This window comes from Macrobrachium rosenbergii, chromosome 43, assembly GCF_040412425.1.
Source record: "Macrobrachium rosenbergii isolate ZJJX-2024 chromosome 43, ASM4041242v1, whole genome shotgun sequence".
Taxonomy (NCBI): Eukaryota; Metazoa; Arthropoda; class Malacostraca; order Decapoda; family Palaemonidae; genus Macrobrachium; species Macrobrachium rosenbergii.
The window spans coordinates 1,820,480-1,841,139 of record NC_089783.1 but is presented as its reverse complement, the minus strand read 5'-3'; the positions used below and the strand labels follow the sequence as shown (position 1 = coordinate 1,841,139).

Genomic DNA, 20,660 nt, shown 5'->3' with positions numbered 1-20,660 from the left:
GAGGAAAAATAAAGAGAGAGAGAGGAGTAAAGCTTATTCAGTTGATGACAGTGCTGCAAATTATTGGCACTGTGGAATAAAAGTGAATTTGGTTGCTTTTCTTTAAAGATCCTCGTGAGTGTCTGGTCCCAGTGCCCGCAGTGCTACAACCCCTTCTTATTTCAGAGGGAGAAAAGCTACTGTTCTGTTTAGGTCTGGGTAAAAGGCCTCACTCGTGACTGACAGTGTATCACTGTAGTTAATCTTTAACTTGTCCACATCTAATTGTGGGGCAGAGGTGTTGCTTTTATTTGGTTTAATTTAATTAATTGTCCCGGTGTCGGCCCTTCTTTCTTTGAAGAGGGTCACGCACACTCGATTATGCTCTGAATGCTTACTTGGATATATGAGAGAGAGAGAGAGAGAGAGAGAGAGAGAGAGAGAGAGAGAGAGAGAGAGAGAGAGAGAGAGATTATTTTCAGTCAGCCGATTTTGGGCTGCCTGAGAACAGTTTAAGTAAAAATTTTATAAGTGCACACTGGCAGGGTTATTTAAATGCAGATACGTCGTCTCACAATGAGGGGATTGTCTTTAACAATCTTAACCAGTGTCGACGTCTACAATGAGTTTGGAGTAAAATTGTAAGTTCTTTTTTTATATGATTTTCTTTACGTTGGGTATTTGTATAGGAACTTGTTATCTGTATCAATCCTAACTAAGACCTATCGTTCCCTGACTAAATTATATCTTGGTTTTATCTACCGAAGTCTGTCTGGCTAAAATATTGCGAGGTGGATCTACTACTCCGAAGAAAGTAGTCCTAAAAATGGCTTGAGGCAGGCGACCGATCACACTAACAGTGACAATAAAGGTCTTAAGATGGCCGACATAGGGGCGGTCGACTAAGCCCCAAAATGTCGGGCAAATCCCGTTAGTTCAAAACAATTTCAAACAACCCCTCACGGCGTTCGTCCCAAGTCAGTTACACAAAGCACTCGAATTCCTCTCACAACGAACTAAGCAAATGCAGGCATCCAGATTTACTCTAAATCTACCAACACTTTAAAGGATTTTACGTTAAGGATGGAAAACGAAAATACTAGGCAACGCTTGCGTCTTTTGTTAACGTATTTCTCGCGCGGAAATTAAACGAGAATTATTCTTGATGTTCAGCCCGGGGTAAATTTACGTTACTGAAAAATACATTTTATGGTGAAATTACCTATTTCCGCTCATTTACTCTTTCAATGACACACGTGTCTTCAAAGCCGTTTCGGTGTTCCCTGCCATCGTGTTGTTGGCGCAAGTTATGAGGCCGTTCTTTACAACCAGTCTAGATGTTTTGTTGGTATTCCTGTACAGAAAACTCATATTTTCCCAGTCTATTCTGTGATCATTTTCCCAACAGTGTTTGGCAACTGCCGACGTCTGATTATAATGCCTTATGTTCTGCAGATGTTGTTTGCTTCGCTCTTTACATGATTTTGCCAGTTTTGCCATAGTACCCTTCTTCACAGTCTAGACACGCTGCCATATGTACCCCCTCTAATCTCTTCCCCCTTCTACCGACTTTTTTGTTTCTAACTGATTTTATTCCTGATAATGTTTTTGTAGCTGCCCATCAATTTGAAATTATTTAGCTTTTCTGTTGATGTGTACATAGAGTTGTTGTTCGGGACTGTAATTATTTTCTTTCCTGCAAATGTTCCTTTTTATCTTTCCCTCTCTCCAAATTAGTTTTTCCTTGCTTTGATATGTGCCCACTCCCATCAATACTTTAAAATTCAAGGTATATAGGAAGAAGACACACACCAGTTCATACATACATAGGTTCTCCAGTCATTGGAAAGAAATAAAAATAGGATTAATGACAGGGTTGGCCATCAGGGCTTATAGGATTTGCAGTCCCGAATTTTTAGACGAAGAGTTGGATTACCTGAGGGAGAGTTTTAGGAGATTAGGCTACCCTAAGTATTGGTGGGAGTGGGCACACATCAAGGCAAGGAAAAACTATTTTGGGGAGAGGGAAAAGATAGAAAAGGAACATTTGGTAGGAAAAAAAAAATAATTACAGTCCCGGACAACAACTCTATTGCACACATCAACAGAAAGCTAAACAATTTCAAATTGATAGGCAGCTACAAAAACACCATCGGGAATAAAATAGTTAGAAACAAAAAGTCGGTAGAGCGTGTCTAGACTGTGAAGAAGGGTACTATGACAAAACTGGCAAATCATGTAAAGAGCGAAGCAAGCAACATCTGCAGAACATAAGGCATTATAATCAGACGTCGGCAGTTGCCAAACACTGTTGGAAAAATTATCACAGAATAGACTGGGAAAATATAAGTTTTCTGTACAGGAACACCAACAAAACATCTAGACTGGTTGTAGAGAACGCCTTCATAACTTGCGCCAACAACACGATGGCAGGGAACACCGGAAACGACTTTAAAGACAGCATATCTAGAAAAATCATATACTCCACAGTAGCAAGGAAACGAAGAAAAAAAGACGCAAGAGAACGCACGGAAAACGGACACCTGGAACGAGGGATCAGAGAAAGACCAAGGTCACGAGGGGGTGGAGGTCACACAGGAGCAGCTAGGCGATTATAGGATTAAAAGTACCCAGCGCACAGATATAAATACAGCCGGACTACGCGTCTGCTCATTGTACGGATACTTGATAATGTGGACTGTTTGTCCAAGAAAGCTTAAATCTTTTTCTGAATAAAAACTCCGTTAGATACCATCCAGTTTGAATGAGGTCCTTTTAGTTATATATATATATATATATATATATATATATATATATATATATATATATATATATATATATATATATATATATATATATATATATATATATATATATATATATATATATATATATATATATATATATATATATATATATATATATATATATATATATATATATATATATATATATATATATATTATGAGGTTTAGCAGTTGCTTGATGGGTCAATCATTTGCCGATTGTTCTTGGTAGGTTGTTGCCTCCTTTACCTGTTTGTGCATTTTCTTTGTTGGGGAGTTGACGTCTGTTGCCTTGTCTTCGACAGCGTCAGTCAGATTCAGAGCGGGAGAGAGTCAGAGTCTCGTGAGCAGAGCAGCAAAGAGTATTTTTGGATAGACAGCAGGCATTATTTACCTGTTGGCGTTGGCAACGGGAGGATGTTCAGATGACACAACAGTGTTATCCTGTTAAGAGGATTGGTTCCTGTTTGACGGCAAAATGCTGTCTCGACGACTCAGCTGTGGTCATCTGTTTGGTGGACTTGTTCCCGTTTTACAGCCAGTTGCTGTTTCGGTGTCATTATGATGCTCGTCTGTTTTTTTCATCCTCTTCAACAGCTGGGGCTGTCTCGACATCTTTACGGAGATTGTCTGTTTTTTTGCTTGTATATGATATTAGAATTACCTTTTATGTTATCTTTTATGCTGCTTGTTTTTTTTATATTTGTTACACCGCTGAATTTTGTAATTATTTTTGCTGCCTGGATATTGTTTATTGCCCCAGTGTTATGTATTGTTCAATGGTTGTACTGTGCATTTTTATTTTTCTGACTTTTATTTTTGAAGTTCAATGTATATTTGATTGGTTATGTTTCTGAACCTCACTCACTTGTATATTTTGTAATTAAATTAATTTTAAGGGTATTTATTTGTTTTGTTCAGTTCCCCCCCTCCTCCTTCGTTTGTCTCACCCTCCGTCAGTCATTTCCAGTCCCATTTCATGTTTTTGTATATATATATATATATATATATATATATATATATATATATATATATATATATATATATATATATATATATATATATATATATATATATATATATATATATATATATATACATACATATATATATATATATATATATATATATATATATATATATATATATATATATATATATATATATATATATATATATATATATATATATATATATATATATATATATATATATATATATATATATATATATATATATACATATATATATACATATATATATATATATATATATATGTATATATATATACATATATATATATATATATATATATATATATATATATATATATATATATATATATATATATATATATATATATATATATATATATATATATATATATATATATATATATATATATATATATATATATATATATATATATATATATATATATATATATATATATATATATATAATATATATATATATATATATATATATATATATATATATATATATATATATATATATATATATATATATATATATATATATATATATATATATATATATATATATATATATATATATATATATATATATATATATATATATATATATTGGAAAATCGTCTAATTTAGAATGACCATGTTATAAGGTGTGATGAAAGAAAGATCGCTTCAAGATGGAACTAGGTTAAGCGCTCAGTTACAAAAATCATTGCATTTAGCAAATAGTTTGGTTACTTCAGCTGTTTGGCTTGATGAACACACAATATTGGCTCTGGTATGTGAAACAGCCGACCGAGCTGGTATGCGAGTACGTAAGTTCGTGCATTAGAAAATATAGAGTGTGTGTCTAATTCTGCCCAAAAGTAAGTCTGATCGATTATTAGCGAAGCAAGAGTGGTATCGTCCAGACGTAGCTTTGTGTGTTTCCAATCTCTTAGAAACCCGGCATTTAAGGTAAGTTCAGACTCCTTTTTTTTCTGTAGACTGTGAACTTGTGAATTTTACCATGTTTCAAGACACTTATGAATTTGTGTGGGAGAGTTGGACATAACCATTTATGTCACTTTAATATTCTATTTTATTGTGTTTTATTTAATGTTTATTAACCATGCATTTTAAACTTTTTCATTATTATGTTTTGCACTTGTATATTTGTGGGAGATTACGATTTTGCTTAATTCTTCGACAGATGTCTGTGGAATTGCTGTGGTTATAGAGAAGGACACTGCAATCTTTGCAATGTGGTTATTTCTCATGTGGTTAACTTTAAGACTAGACGTATAATGTCTAAGATGGAGTGTGTGGGAGTTTTAGGTGTAAAGACTTTTCAGTCATAGTAAGACTTTTTTGGTCAGAGTAAGATTAAATCTCGAGTTAGACTATTTTGACTTGATAATTCACTTATTATGCATTTTAATCTTTTCTTTGTTCATTCATTACTTGTTGGGTTTGTTGATAATAAATCTATTTTTGTAGGAAAGATTGCGTTTCCTTAGAATATCCATTTCTTTTTGAGGATGATGTTCGAGAGAGAGAAATCTGTGTGCTGTGAGAGAGAGAGAGATTTGCTGAGAGGGGAAATATGCGAGTGGAGTCCGAGAGGGGGGATCTGTAGGGAGAGTGATAGGGAGAGGGGAGCGAGTGAGAGAGAGGGTACCACGTCTCTAAGATAGGCTGCAAGGCCCAATTATGTAACATTTCTAAAAGGAATGTTTGAGTCTGTTAGAGGGGTATAACATATATATTATATAATATATATATATATATATATATATATATATATATATATATATATATATATATTATATATATATATATATATATATATATATATATATATATATATATATATATATATATATATATATATATATATATATATATATATATATATATATAAGTAAATATATATAATATATGTGTATATACATACATATATATATATATATATATATATATATATATATATATATATATATATATATATATATATATATATATATATATATATATATGTATATGTATATATATATATATATATATATATATATATATATATATATATATATATATATATATATATATATATATATATATATATATATATATATATATATATATATATATATATATATATATATATATATATATATATATATATATATATATATATATATATATGTATATATATATATATATATATATATATATATATATATATATATATATATATATATATATATATATATATATATATATATATATATATATACATACATACATATACATATATATATATGTATATATAAACACACACACACACACACACACATATATATATATATATATATATATATATATATATATATATATATATATATATATATATATATATATATATATATATATATATATATATATATATATATATATATATATATATATATATATATATATATATATATATATATACTGTATATGTATATATATATATATATATATATATATATATATATATATATATATATATATATATATATATATATATATATATATATATATATATATATATATATATATATATATATATATATATATATATATATATATATATATATATATATATATATATATATATATATATATATATATATATATATATATATATATATATATATATATATATATATATATATATATATATATATATATATATATATATATATATATATATATATATATATATATATATATATATATATATATATATATATATATATATATATATATATATATATATATATATATATATATATATATATATGTATATAGGCATTCGTAATAACGTCGATCATCACAATCGAAAACCGCCGACTCAGGAACTAGTGGAGAATACTAACATCATCTGTACGGAGCAAAATCTCCACCGACTAATCATAGCAGACCGACCCTGAACCGCCAACTGGAAGCAGAGACATCGCTCCCTTCTTGTAGGCAGCCAATATCATCCAACACCGGAAGAGCAAATAACTCAGATAATGGCAACAACATTTCTTGAATCACGTCTCTCTCTCTCTCTCTCTCTCTCTCTCTCTCTCTCTCTCTCTCTCTCTCTCTCTCTCTCTCTCTCTCTCTCTCTAATAATCCCCCGTACCCCTATTTAAATTTTCGTTTGTTGCCAAACAACCGTCGCACGTGGTTTTTGTTTCCATTAAAGTTCATCTAAAAATTTTTTGGTTATTCCGTTAAAATCATTTTTGTACTTTAATTTGATTGTATTGTACTTAAAGGTATTTATTGTTAATGTTTTTGGGCGCTGCAATACCGTCCGCACCATGAAATAAAACACGACAATGCAAAGAAAATGTAGAACACTTTGAAGAGGTCATGACAAGTGACGGAACAGCTGTGGTGCTGTGTTCCCAGTAAATGGAACAAAGAGTTAATCGTCGTTTTTTTATCCATCAACTACACTCGAAGAACGTAGATTTAGAAAGTAAGTATTGTGAAACTTAAAAAAAAATGGACAAATGTATAGAAATATGTTGAAACAAAAGTAAATTAAAAACATAGAAGAAAAGTTGATCAACAACCAAAAAGCCATGGAATGCAACGAAATCTGCTTATATATATGTATATGGAAATTATCCGATAAAGTATATTCCCCATCATTTTGTCTGGTATGCATTACTAGCTTCGATGGAGTGTATAATAAGCTAATTTAAAATAGGTGAAACTTTCTTCTCGAAGCGTGTATGATTCGAGGAAAATATTCCCTCTTTCCTTGTGCATTGCTTAAAAGGGAACCGTATTCCTCTTTTATTAATTAAAGAAGTCAATATTCAAATCAAAACGGTTCGTGTTGTATATATTTAAGATAAAAATAAGCATATAAGCCTTCATCTAAACCTTTACTTACCTTCCCATAAATTTATACATTAAAATGAAGAAATGAATATATTTAGTTTAACTGTGTACTTTCCTATATTTTCTCAGTCTCTCCTGTGTGTCGTCCAGGACAAGTCGGTGTTTACGGGGTATCGAAGCTGGAAGATGCCCATGTCGCTTGTCAAGTAGATGCAGTTCCTCAGGTAATAAAATTCAGTCTCTCTCTCTCTCTCTCTCTCTCTCTCTCTCTCTCTCTCTCTCTCTCTCTCTCTCTCTCCTGTTAGCTTTTTAAAATAGTAAGTAGGACCTATACAAGATTCAGTTCATATTTCAGCACACTTGGAATGATTCTGTCCAGTTTAAACCACTAAATTACTTCAGAATAATATTTTCTACAAATTTTTAATCTCTCTCTCTCTCTCTCTCTCTCTCTCTCTCTCTCTCTCTCTCTCTCTCTCTCTCTCTCTCTCTCTTTTCTGTTTGCTCTTAAAAATAGTAAGTATACAAGATTCAGTTCATATTTCAGCAATACTTGGAATGGTTTTGTCCAGCTTAAACCACCAAATTACTTCAGAATAATATTTTCTACAAATTTGTGTCAATGCATATGCTATTTTTAATTACTTAGAAATCATAAAGCAAATCGTTGTCTTTTTAATTTTTTTTTAACTCTCAATTTTGAAGGTGACGCGGTTCTACTGGACCTTTAATAACACTGCGGAAACGCTGGAAGTTCCAGAGTCCAGGTTCACCGTTGGATTAGGAGGGAGAAGTGTCGTTATATATACGCCGATGTCCGATCTCGATTACGGAACATTACTGTGTACCTCAGAGAACATGGTCGGGAGACAGACACAGCCATGCGTCTTTCATATCATACCAGCAAGTAAGTTGGCTTACTTTTATTTTATCATATAAAAATGCCGGTTTTTCTGTTAACTAAAATGATTCCATCAAAAATAATTTATTGAAACGCTAAATTTACATTACTTTGAAAAATTATTTTGGACAGAGATTTTCATGTTCAATAAATGACGCCATTTTCAGCTGTTTTAAATGTATGTACAAACACAGAGATATCAAGTACATGAGGTTGTAACAAGTCAGTCGCACATGCGTCGGAACACAGGCTTCCATCTCCCCATCTCTCCCACTATATAACCAAGCGATTGATCAATTCCCGAGTAATACAGAATTATTGGCTACTATCCATTAAATTATATTTTACTTTGTTGACATAAGACATGAATTATGTACTTAGCGGATAATCGACTGTCGCAAGTTACAGCAGGAATACACAAGGCAAAAGTTTAGCAAACTCATCACTGGATGGCATAATTACCTACTGCAGCCTCTACAGTTTGTGCTTTGCAGTGTCTTCAGAAGGAGAAAAACTTCCATTTTTCAGCGAGTATTTTTTAGGAAATAGATTGCTACCCACACGCCCTCCTCTACTCTGGTTACAGAGCAGCTGAAGTACTAAGGGGTTTTGATTGAGCAAAAATTTAATAATTTGGCATCGGCGGGAGGAGTTAACCTCTTCCAGTCACTACGGCTTTGGCTTCAAAGGCCTTAGCTCCTACGGCTTTTTCGTTTATAGAGTCTTCTAAAGATGACAGAATTATGATTTTCAGGAAGCATTTTTGGAACTGCTACTCCCATTCCCTTCTCCACTGGTTGTTACTCATCACTGCTTAGGTCAACAAAGGTAGGTGCATTGGAACGTGATAAAACACAATCTAATAATTTTCCTTTGGCTGAAACGGACAAACCTCTTGACGTCGATGTGTGTGCGCGCGCGCATGCATGTGTGCGTGTGTGGAATTCACTATACCTTGGGAACAGTTTACACTCAGAGAGAATATAATTGTTAAGCTCCCCTACTTCGGCCAGGATTCGATCCTGAACCGTAGGTTTGAACATTCTGCAATCAAGAGCTAAAAGTTGATATCAACTTTGCTATACATATCCCTCTAGAATTCAGATTCTTCACTAAAAATCGTCAGCAACCCTCTCCGTTGTAATAGCTGGTAGGCTTGAAGTACTTGAACAATGGTTCATTTTTGAAACTCGATATTTTTTTATGTAGAAAACGCAAGCCAAAAATATCTTTATCTTCAGATTCATATTACATTATGAATAAAATTCACCCAAAGGGAAATATAACTGATTTTGTATTCCATGAAAGGGCTTAGAAACTCGGCGTTCGGTTTAAAACAGCAAAAGCAGCAATAAAGAGTAGACTTTAAGCAATTATCTTTCAATTTGATACCGACCTTGCTAAAATACATTTGTAGAATTCAGGTTTTGTGCATCATAATACCTGCTTGGTAAGTTCGTAACACTTTGGTAAATCCAAACATTTGTTACTTTTAGCTACATGACTTTTTCATTCACAAATATTAAATATTGTTCAGTATTGAATTAACCATACCTGATACTTGTAATACTTGGCTAATTATGATATTTCCTCCGTTATACATGCGTGAATTTTTCATTCACAAATAAAATGCCACAAATCTGGTTTCAAAATAAATTTATTATACTATGGGAATAATTACACCATAAGAGAATTATGGTTGATAGGTACTTCTGTCACGGCCAAGATCAGAATCTGGATCTTGGGTCTAGAAACAAACGTAAACAGCCGACGCAGACCACTCTGCTACAGAGAGAGATCGGAGTTGACATCAATTCTGCTGTTCAGTTCCTTTACTTGAAATCAATACGGATACCCTCTCCACCATGGTAGCTGATTGGTAAGTCGGCAACGCTATGGCTAATTATAAACTTTAGCCAATTATACATGCGTGACTTTTATTTACAAATATTTGGACAAATATCATCTAATATCAAATTAACTATTATCTGGCAGCTAATTATGATTTTTTTGCTTATAATTGAATTTATTACACCTTGGAAATAACTTAAACCAAAGGAAATTGTACATGATAAGTTCTGCCCTGACTAGGATTCGAAACTGGGGCTTTGGTGTAGAAGCATCGCTAAACAGTCGACTCTGATCACTGTACAGGATGAGTTCTGCTCTGGCTTGGATTCGAACCCGGTCATTATGTTTATAAACAACAATTGCTATCAAGAGGTAGAAGCAATGTCCATCTATCACCAGCAAGATTGCCAGTTGGTAAGTTTGGAACTTTTCGTTACTGAATATTTGCCACTTCTACATGCGTTATGTTTTTATATCGAATTCACCATACCTAAGGATTGCCTTACACACAGAAAAACCCTGATTCAAACCTGGACCTTTGATTTAGAAATAACTATTAACAGACGACTTTAACAAGAGAATACACTTGGCAACGCAAGCGAAGATACAGTTTTCTTAAATCATCGGACACATTTTGTTTAATAATGCCACACCTGGCAACTCTAGAAAGGGGGCGGAACTTCATAGTTATCGTGTCTGTTGCTTGCTAGATTTTCAATAACTTTAAACCATGAAGATTCTGTAGAAGTCCTTTGATCATTGATACTTGAATGCAGTAACAGCCTCTATATTGTTCTAAAGGGTCCGCAATAATATAATTGTTATAGGCTCGAGTAGAATTTTATAAAAGATTTCGAACCCTTCTCTGGGTTCATCTTCAGTTAGAAGATAAACCCAGAGAAGGGTTCGAAGGCTCTTATAAAATTCTTCTCGAGCCATTAACAATTATATTATTGCGGACCCTTTTGCAGATTTATGAACTCTCGCGATAGAGAGTTTTTTCTCCCAACCTCCATATTATTCGTTCAAGTTGTTTTGGTAATGGTAGGTGGTCAGTTCAGAGTAGAATATCGGTCATCCTTCAGTGAAAACTTACTCATAGCTGATGTTAAGACACTGAAGTGAAATTCATGCGTAATTGGAAACACGGTCTTAAATAATGAGAGAAAATGTTAAAATTTGGGCAATATTATGAGAGAGAGAGAGAGAGAGAGAGAGAGAGAGAGAAAGAGAGAGAGAGAGAGAGAGAGAGAGAGAGAGAGAGAGGGAACGTCAGTTTTTGCGTAAGTATGGGCCTAACTATAAACAGTTATATTTTCTTTTGAGAGATTGAGTAATAATATATTTGTAAAGTATATTTTAGAAAGAAGGAGAAAGAGAGAGAGCTCAAAATCTACTTTGAGTAATAATATATTTGTAAAGTATGTTTTAGAAAGAAGGAGAAAGAGAGAGCTCAAAATCTACTTTTGTGTAAGCATAGGCCCATGTATAGCTACTTAATTCATTATATTTCCTTAGAGAGATTACATGATATATTTGTACAGGCTCCTGAGATACCCGGTGGTAGGTCTACCAGATTCGTGCTTGACTAGATGAAATTTGAAGTGACATAATATTCAAATTAATTCTTTAAGAAATTCATACCTCTCAGTCTTGATTTTATTCGACAGTTGCTGTAACATTCAAAGATTATAAAATGAAGGTGGAAAAATTAAGTCTTTACTTTTGAAAATTGATTTTCATCGACAGATCATTCACGGAAAAAGCTGTGTAAAGTAAAAATATTTATTACCACAAATAACTCAATATCTACTGCACAGGCAGTGAAACTTTAATATCATGCAAAAAAATGCTTATGTATAGGGAGATCTTTTGGTCTCACAGCAAGTAATGCAACTGCGTTAGCTGTGTTATGACCTCTAAAAGAGTCCCAATTCTAGAGCTCAAAAACATAATACTAGACGTTTGGTAACTGCTAAAAAATCTAGGATCATTAAGGCCAACAGAAGTTCGAAACTTGTTACTAGTTGAAAGGACTCTTGAATTAGCGTACTATTTACTCTGTTACTAAATAGGTTTGGCTGTTCATTAGGTAGGGATTGATGGACACATTAAAACGTAAAAAATATAAGCCTATATTACAGTGAGAAATGTAACTACTCAACACAGTATACACCGAGTTCGTCTCCTGGATAGCTTAATATACAAATGCATGATGATACTAAACTCTTCATAGGATCTCGGGCTTACGATGTAGTCAATGACTGTTGTTCTGGAAATCCACTGAAGGATATAAAGTATTTTATCGGTCCACGACTTCCCGCAAGCGACGAGAGGTATTCCTTGAAGGGATATAAAGTCCTAGCCAAGTGTACTGTTCCACTGGAAGACGAAGTGTATGAAATCCTCCACTGATGTCTCCAAAAACGGCTATGCACAGTCACTAGTGGCCATTACTACAGTGTACAGTGTGGTGTGCACATCCACATACGCAAGCATTGGGGGAAGAGGAGAAGTACAAAACTCAAGTGTCGAACCCTTAAAAAACATGAGCAGACAAACCCCCACCTTACAAAGTTATAGAAAGTCCGCGTAGGCCTCTCCAGCCACGACACTCCTAGTAGTACAGACACTCGCTGAGTAAGTCAAAATCTATATTCAGCCTTCTAGCGAAACGCCAGCTACAGCCAGAACTGCCATGCCCGACCTTCAGCACACTCACTTGTCTCACCGCTAGTCCAAAACAAAGTTTTCTTCTCAGCTTTGATGACTATGCAATGTCTTGTTATAATTAATAAAACGACCACCAGGTGCCTCAACGGCTAGTTTCATGTGTTAAGACCCCAACTGCTGTCCTATTAGGCATAATCTAATAATTATTAATTAATATTTGTACAATAGTATTTCTTTAATAATTACTACCTCCCCAAAGTATTAACAGTAACAATACTGTTGACAAATTAGCAAAGCAAATCACTTCTTAGGTGACGCCCCCTCGCCAAAAGTATGAATCCTAATGGGTTCATTTCAATAAAGCTTAGACTATTATTTACATAAAAATGGAATTTAAATGCCAATAACCATACACAAGGCTCAGATGCCGAGATCCTTCCAGGGTAATACCGTATACAAAATAATACCCTGGTTAGAACACAAAAAAGAAAAATCTGAAACCATTCAAAGCTTGACAACATTACAGAAACCTTATTGAAAGTTATCTTCCATACGACCCCTTTGGAAAAAACAGGAAGCTGGGAATTTATCTCTTATACATACATTTAAAAAGAGTACATGGACAAATAACAACTTTATACATAGACGAAGTAATTGGGATGGACTCCCGGTCTGTGACTGCATTATACATCAGTCAATTCTGGAAAGTATGTCTGGAACCACACTGTATTGGTCTCTGATATGGTGAACAACTATATTAGTCTTGCAGATATAAACTCCACCTAGTTAATCTTTTATTCTTATTATTAAGCTTCTATATAAAAGTGATTGGATTATGGTCTGAATAGACAATTTAAGGAACTCTATTAGACGTTACTTATACTTCAAAATATTGCGGTGCTAAATTCAAGGCTCATCCTTCCTTCTGAATAACTGAATCATTCTTTTGACATTTATTTAACTTTTTGGAGTAATAAGCAACTGGGTACTTAATACCATTCTCTTCTCGTGTAAGTACTGCACTAATTCCAACTTCAGAACCATTAGTTTAAATGGTAAATTGCAATCTGGAGCCTTAAGAATGAGATAAGAGGTTTTAAAGTTCCTATCTGGCCTACTTACTGTATTCCTTGTTCCAGGGTCCAATCTGGGGCCTAGCTCGTGAACAGGGGCTTACTATTACACCTTGAGATTCTGACTGTAATTACTAGGTCAGGCAGGGACCTTAACAGAAAAAACAGTTGGGCTGAGGGCTGTACTTCAACAAGGGACTGTTGCAGATAAACACATAGGTTTACTTTAAATGGAATATATTTACAATTAAACACGTCAGTGATAGGCAGATACAACAGGGACTGCCACGTGGCTAGTTATGCTATCGCTGTTCAAAAATTGAATAGTCTACGATTAATCCTCTTGAAAGGGATACTGAAGAATTGATAACAGTGGCCTTTTCACTGCACGAAGCACAAGACAAGTCAATGTTTCCACAGCCAATGCTCCGTCTGCAATTTGATAATGCCAGCAGTTACAAAAGGATAATTATAATGATCTTCGGTGAATCGAGGGTTGCACGGAGGGTGCCAAGATAACTCAATTATGGTACGATATACTTGCATTAAAATTCACACTGAGCTAAGTGAGTCAGATCTTTGTGATAACTCGCACTTCAGAAAAGAAAATGAGAGTGCAGTGGAAGACTAAAGATATGTGGCTGTTGAAAAAGCCTCTAGTCAGGACATTACCTTATATTGGAGCGATGGAGGGACCTCGTCGAATTTCACCAGTTCTGGAGGGATGAGTTTAATGGGGAGATGCACAGGTAATGTGACTGGGTGGTCGAAAGGTGGCCAAGTAGAGGGGTCAGCTCAATAAGGAGCATGCAAGGGGTAGTGTGTCGGTCTGCTAATGGGGTGTTTCTGAGAGCGACATCCACTGTTTCTTGCCTTATATGACCTTGGGGGCTTATTTTCCTGCTCCTTCCAGAGGATCTTCCCCAAATCCTGGTGACTTCTGGCAACCCATGTTCGCCAGTTTTTATGGGGAACTCAACCTTTCTAGCAGATTTTTTGGCAGGCTTCATCTCCATTCGCCTTTTATCTAAAAAGAGGCAATTCAAGCAGTCACCAGGTCTTTAGGAAAGATAAACAGATGTACCGTAAGGGGAGAATGGAGAAAATTTGCTTAGGGGCTGAGTTTCTCATGCCCTTCCTCAGTTAGGTATCAGTATGAAATTACGTTATTTTGGGGTGCAAGGCAGTTTGGAGGTTTGGGTTTGCTTAGGAAGTGGTTTCCCAGTTAACAATATCCCATTCAAACTTCCTCTCCTTTTTAAGTAGGTCTGATAATGGGGAAGAAATAGTTGAAAAGTTTGCCACAAATCAGCAGTAATATTTGGCCAAACCTAAGAATTGCATAACATTCATTTTTTTTTTTTTTACTTAGGAACAGGAAACTCCTCAACAACTTTTGCACTACTTCGTGTACATTATAAGTAACACTTGACTTGGCAAATTCTGATTTGACCAAATTTACAATTGCTCCACAATTGCTTCTGAAAAAATATCATCATCTATATATACAATGCTCTTGGGAACTTTTGCTATTACCTTATTCATTAAATTCTGGAAAGTTGCTGCTGCATTCTTCATGCTGAAAGTCATGGCATTGCATTCATATAAGCCATCAGCAGTAACAAAAGCTGACATCGTCCTAGCTCGCTCTGTTAAAGGTACTTGTCAGTAGCCTTTCATGTGATCAATCTTACTTATGAATGCTGACTTACCTATCAGATCAGTGCAATCTTCAATTCTAGTTATAGGATAACTATTATCAACAGTTATCTCATTCAACTTACGATACCCAAAACAGTGTCTGTATTGACCATTACCCATACTCGCCAAAACCACCGGCAAACTACAGGGACTTGTGCTAAGCTGAATCAAATCATTAGCCAACATGCAATCAGTTTGTTTTTTTTATCAATCTCTTTCTTTTGGGGATTTAGAAGAAATGGTTACTGCTTAACTGGCTTACAGTTACCTGCCTCAACGTCATGAGTAATCAGTGTCGTTCTACCTGGTGAATATATATTTGGAAATTTTGCCATAACTTTAGTTAACTCTTGAACCTGCTTCTCATCAAGATGATTTACGATTTTATCTAAACTACTCATTACTTCTGAGTTTTCCTTTGGCCAGTTGAAATTTATATCAACCTCACACTCCTCTTCCCCATCCTTATCTAAATTCAACAAAATAACACTCGCTTTGCTATAGTATGGCTTAAGGCACTTCATGTGACATACTGTTTTCCTCTCTGGCAACTGACCAACGTAATTATAATCACTAAGTTTCCTTACAGCTACATATGGACCTTAAAACTTTGTTTGTAATTTATGACCTAGAGGTTGTATTATCACTAGTACTTTCTGTCCCTCCTCTAAAGACCTAAATTTTGCTTTCACGTCATAAAACCGCTTCATGCTCACCTGATACTTTAATAAACGTTCCCTAACAAACTCTCATGCACCATATAATTTACCCCAAGACTTATTTAACCAGTCGGCAATGTAGTGAAAAGTTTCCTTCCTGCTTTCCCACTGTTCCTTCAGCAACTCAAGTGGACCCCACACTTGATGTGAAAAAAGCAATTTGAACAGTGTCAGACCTGTTGCTTCATTGGGTGAACACCATAAATCAAGATGATCTAATATTTTATCTAAACTACTCATTATTTCTGAGTTTCCCGTATTCCAGTAAAATTGTATATCAGTCTCACACTCTCCTTCTCCATCTTTATCCGAATTCAACAAAACAACACTCTCTTTGCTATAGTACGGCTTAAGGCAGTTTATATAACATACTGTTTTCCTCTCTGGCAACTTACCAACCTAATTATAATCACTAAGTTTCCTTACAACTACATATGGACCTTCAAACTTTGCTCGTAATTTATGACCCGGCGGTTTTATTAGCATTAATACTTGCTGTCCCTCCTCAAATGACCTGAAGTTTGCTTTCACGTCATAAAACAACTTCATGCTCTTCTGATACTTTAACAAATGCTCCCTAGCAAACTTCTGTGCACCATATAATTTACCCCGAGACATATCCAACCAGCCAGCAATGTCATGAATAGTTTCCATCCTGCCTTCCCACTGTTCCTTTAGCAACTCAAGTGGACCGCACACCTGATGTGAAAAAAGCAATTTGAACGGTGTCAGACCCGTTGCTTCATTGGGTGAATACCTTATGGTAAATATTACGTAGGGCAGATACTCTTCCTATTTACTAGTTTCTTTCAAACAAAATTTTGTCAACATACTTTTGAGTGTTTGGTGAAACCGTCCAACTATATCTTGGCTTTGGGGATGATATGAAGTAGGAGTCAGATGAATAATACCCCTCGTACTAAACTGATGCTGCATTTGTTTTGAAAGGAAACTTGTTCGTCTATGACTCTGCATGGTCTTAGGCCAACTGAATTGTGAGAAAAAGTTTATAAGATGTTTCATAATAACAGGAGCCTTCATGCTTCTGATGAGATTAGCTTCAGGATACCTGGTAGTTCTATCCATCAACGTTAACAAATATTCAGAACCTTGTGATAACTTGGGTAAAGGACCAACAATATCCATAACTATGGATTCAAAAGGTCCGCCCAACGTTAGAATAGGCTGTAGTGGGCTTCTGACTTACAAAACTTCACAACATCCTTTTTAATGTGAGGCCAAAAAAAGTTTCTCAGTACTCTTCTCGATGTTTTGCTCGCCCCTCATGCCATGAAAATAAATCGGCGCGAGCTTTCTAAAAAAATTTGTTAGGACAGATGTTCAGCACAACAACTTGCTTATTTTCAGCTAATTTTCCTCCTGATTGTCACTTATTTCTTATACAGAGTTTCATTATCCATGAAAAACTGTAGCTGGTAAAACAATCCTTCTTCCAGTCCCAAGCAAATTTATTAAGCCCAAGCTCCTCTTCCTGAAACTTAATCAGCTCATTATGAGACCAATTGAGAGTTACCTTATCTCTAACATTATTATTTTGTCATTATTAGTAGGAATATTCTCGCCTAACATTATTATTTTGTCATTATTAGTAGGAAGATCATACACCGGATCTACTACCCCCTTCATACTACTAGGATCAACTGTACCAGTCATTGCCAGAGACATATCCAACTTTCTCTCCGTAAATCTGGCTTCTGAGTACTCTTGCTCAGGAAGACAACAAAGCGCTGGTTCAGCACACACCTTTGCCCCTGCCAAATCATTTGCAAGAAGGAATTCAACCCCTTCTAAAGGAAAACCATCAATCACAGCCACTTTAAAATTACCTGAATTAATAGCATAGCACAAATACATATTTACCATAGGGCAAGTCACTCTTCTCCGTAAACCATTAATAACTCACAGCTCCCCAGTGAGTAGTGTTCTTTGGCGTGGCACTTCTCAATACCAGCAAGTGGGATGCACCTGTATCTCTCAAAATGAGAACATCATTACTATTAATAGGTGCTTCAATGGCAGCTATGTTGCCACCCAACAAAACTGCTTACAACTATCATCACCCTTGACATCAGAACTCAAAGTCCTCATATTTACTTCGTCCTTACTGAACTGATTTAACAACACCCTAGGCTTGAAGGAACATTTACATTTTACGTGACCGTTTCTACCACACTTAAAGCACGTTAAATTCGTCAAGCCACCCTGCTTCTTTGGCGACCCTGACCTCACATCTTTATGTTTATACTAAAATTTGACTGCACCTGAACTTTCATCATTCCCTACTGTTTTCATGGGACTTACCTGTTTTAAAAAGGACCCACTACTTCTTATGAAACTTTTGTTTTAAAACAAACTGCCATGTCTAACATATCTACATTGCGTTCTTCAAGAAAAGTTTTCATGTCACGGTTGAGATTATTCTTAAAGTTCTCCATTAACACCAGTTGTCTTAATTTTTCAAAATCTTCTTTAATATCTGTAGAATGCAGCCAGACGTCAAACAACCTCTATGTCTCTTTAGCAAATTCTATGAAAGTCTGACCTGGCAATTTGCAGCAATCCCTAAACTTCTGCCAGTGTGCCTCCGGAACTAATTCATAGGTTTTCAAAAGAACTTCTGCAACTATAAAATAGTTTTTACTGTCTTCAAAGGATAAACCTGCCCACACTCTTGCGGCTCTACTCTCAAAAACTGTTTGAGTAAAAAGTACCCTCTTATCCTTGGGTCAACTAAAATTTTGTGCTACCTTCTCAAATGATTTAAAGAATTCAGCGGCATTTTCCTCACTAAATTTTGGTAGAAATTTCACAAAACGGGGAATATTCAAAATCATTATTACTACAATCACAGCAGCCTCCTTCCCTAAGAAAGTTTGTGTTCTCTTTCTTTTTCTCTCTCCCTCGCCTTATATTTTCTTTCCCTTGCCTCATGCTTGCTTTGCTTATGCGTGTCTTCATACTCTAATCTTTTTAACTCTAATTTGAGTTTCAGTAATGCTTTGTTTGCATCTAGACAACCCCTCTCATGGCTAGATTCTTTGCTTGACAACGATTCCAACTCTTCACTCTCTACTTTCCTATCACCAGCTGGGTTCATTTGTTTAATTATAGCAGCCTTAATCTCTTGTTTTATATTTGCCTGGCTCTACGGCAAATATAAAAATTCACTAATGACAAGTAAATCACATTTCTTGATATCACCTATTTTGGTTTTCCATTTAGCAGCATTTAAGAAGGCCTCAGTTTGCTCTTTCGTCTGTATCAAACTAGCCATTTTTCTCGAAAAAATCAAATCATACTATTCCATCCAGTGAACTGCTAAACAATAATACTTTCTATACCTAAGTCTGTTCTACGAGATATATCTTGCTGAGGATGCCATTTATGGTATGACCCCTAAAAGAGTCTTAATTCTAGAGCTCAAAAACATAATAATAGACGTTTGGTAACTACTAAAAAATCTGTGATCATTAAGGCTAACAGACATTCGAAACTTGATACTAGTTAAAGGGACTCTTGAATTAACGTATTATTTACACTTTATTACTTCAATAGGTTTGGCTGTTGATTAGGTAGGGATTGATGGACACACAAAATGTAAAAAATAATAATTTTTACAATGAGAAATGTAACTACTCAACGCAATATACACTGAGTTCGTCTCCTGGACAGCCTTATATACAAATATGCAATGATACTAAGTTCTTCATAGGTTCTCGGGTTCACGTAGTAGTTAATGACTGTTGTCCTGGAAATCCACTGAAGAATATAAAGTATTTTTTCCGTCCACGACTTCCCATAATTGACGAAAGGTATTCCATAAAGGGTGTGAAGTCCTAACCAGGTGGGGTCCTGGTCGTTTCGGCCATAAGTAATTTAGGCCGTAACATCCAAACTGGCAAATGGCCGGGATGGGTATATATAATACGTTGATCCCTGAGGGGTTAGTATTAAACACGGCGACCCAAGGAGCCTCCGCCAGGTTCTATGGCCTAAAGTTCATATGGCCTAAACTTGTGACAGCCTAAGAAGTTCATGGCTGAAAATATTATGGCCTAATCGTCTCAAACTCACCAGGTGTACTGTTCCAC

General features: G+C 34.7%; 1 protein-coding gene across 1 annotated transcript in view; it reads left to right on the top strand.

Annotated features, from left to right (window-relative positions):
• LOC136828547 (uncharacterized) overlaps positions 1-20,660 on the top strand; it is a 613,904-nt gene that overhangs the window by 409,952 nt on the left and 183,292 nt on the right. Inside the window, 2 exon segments of the mRNA XM_067086570.1 lie at positions 7,760-7,854; positions 8,336-8,537. Coding sequence (XP_066942671.1) covers positions 7,760-7,854; positions 8,336-8,537 — 297 coding nt within the window.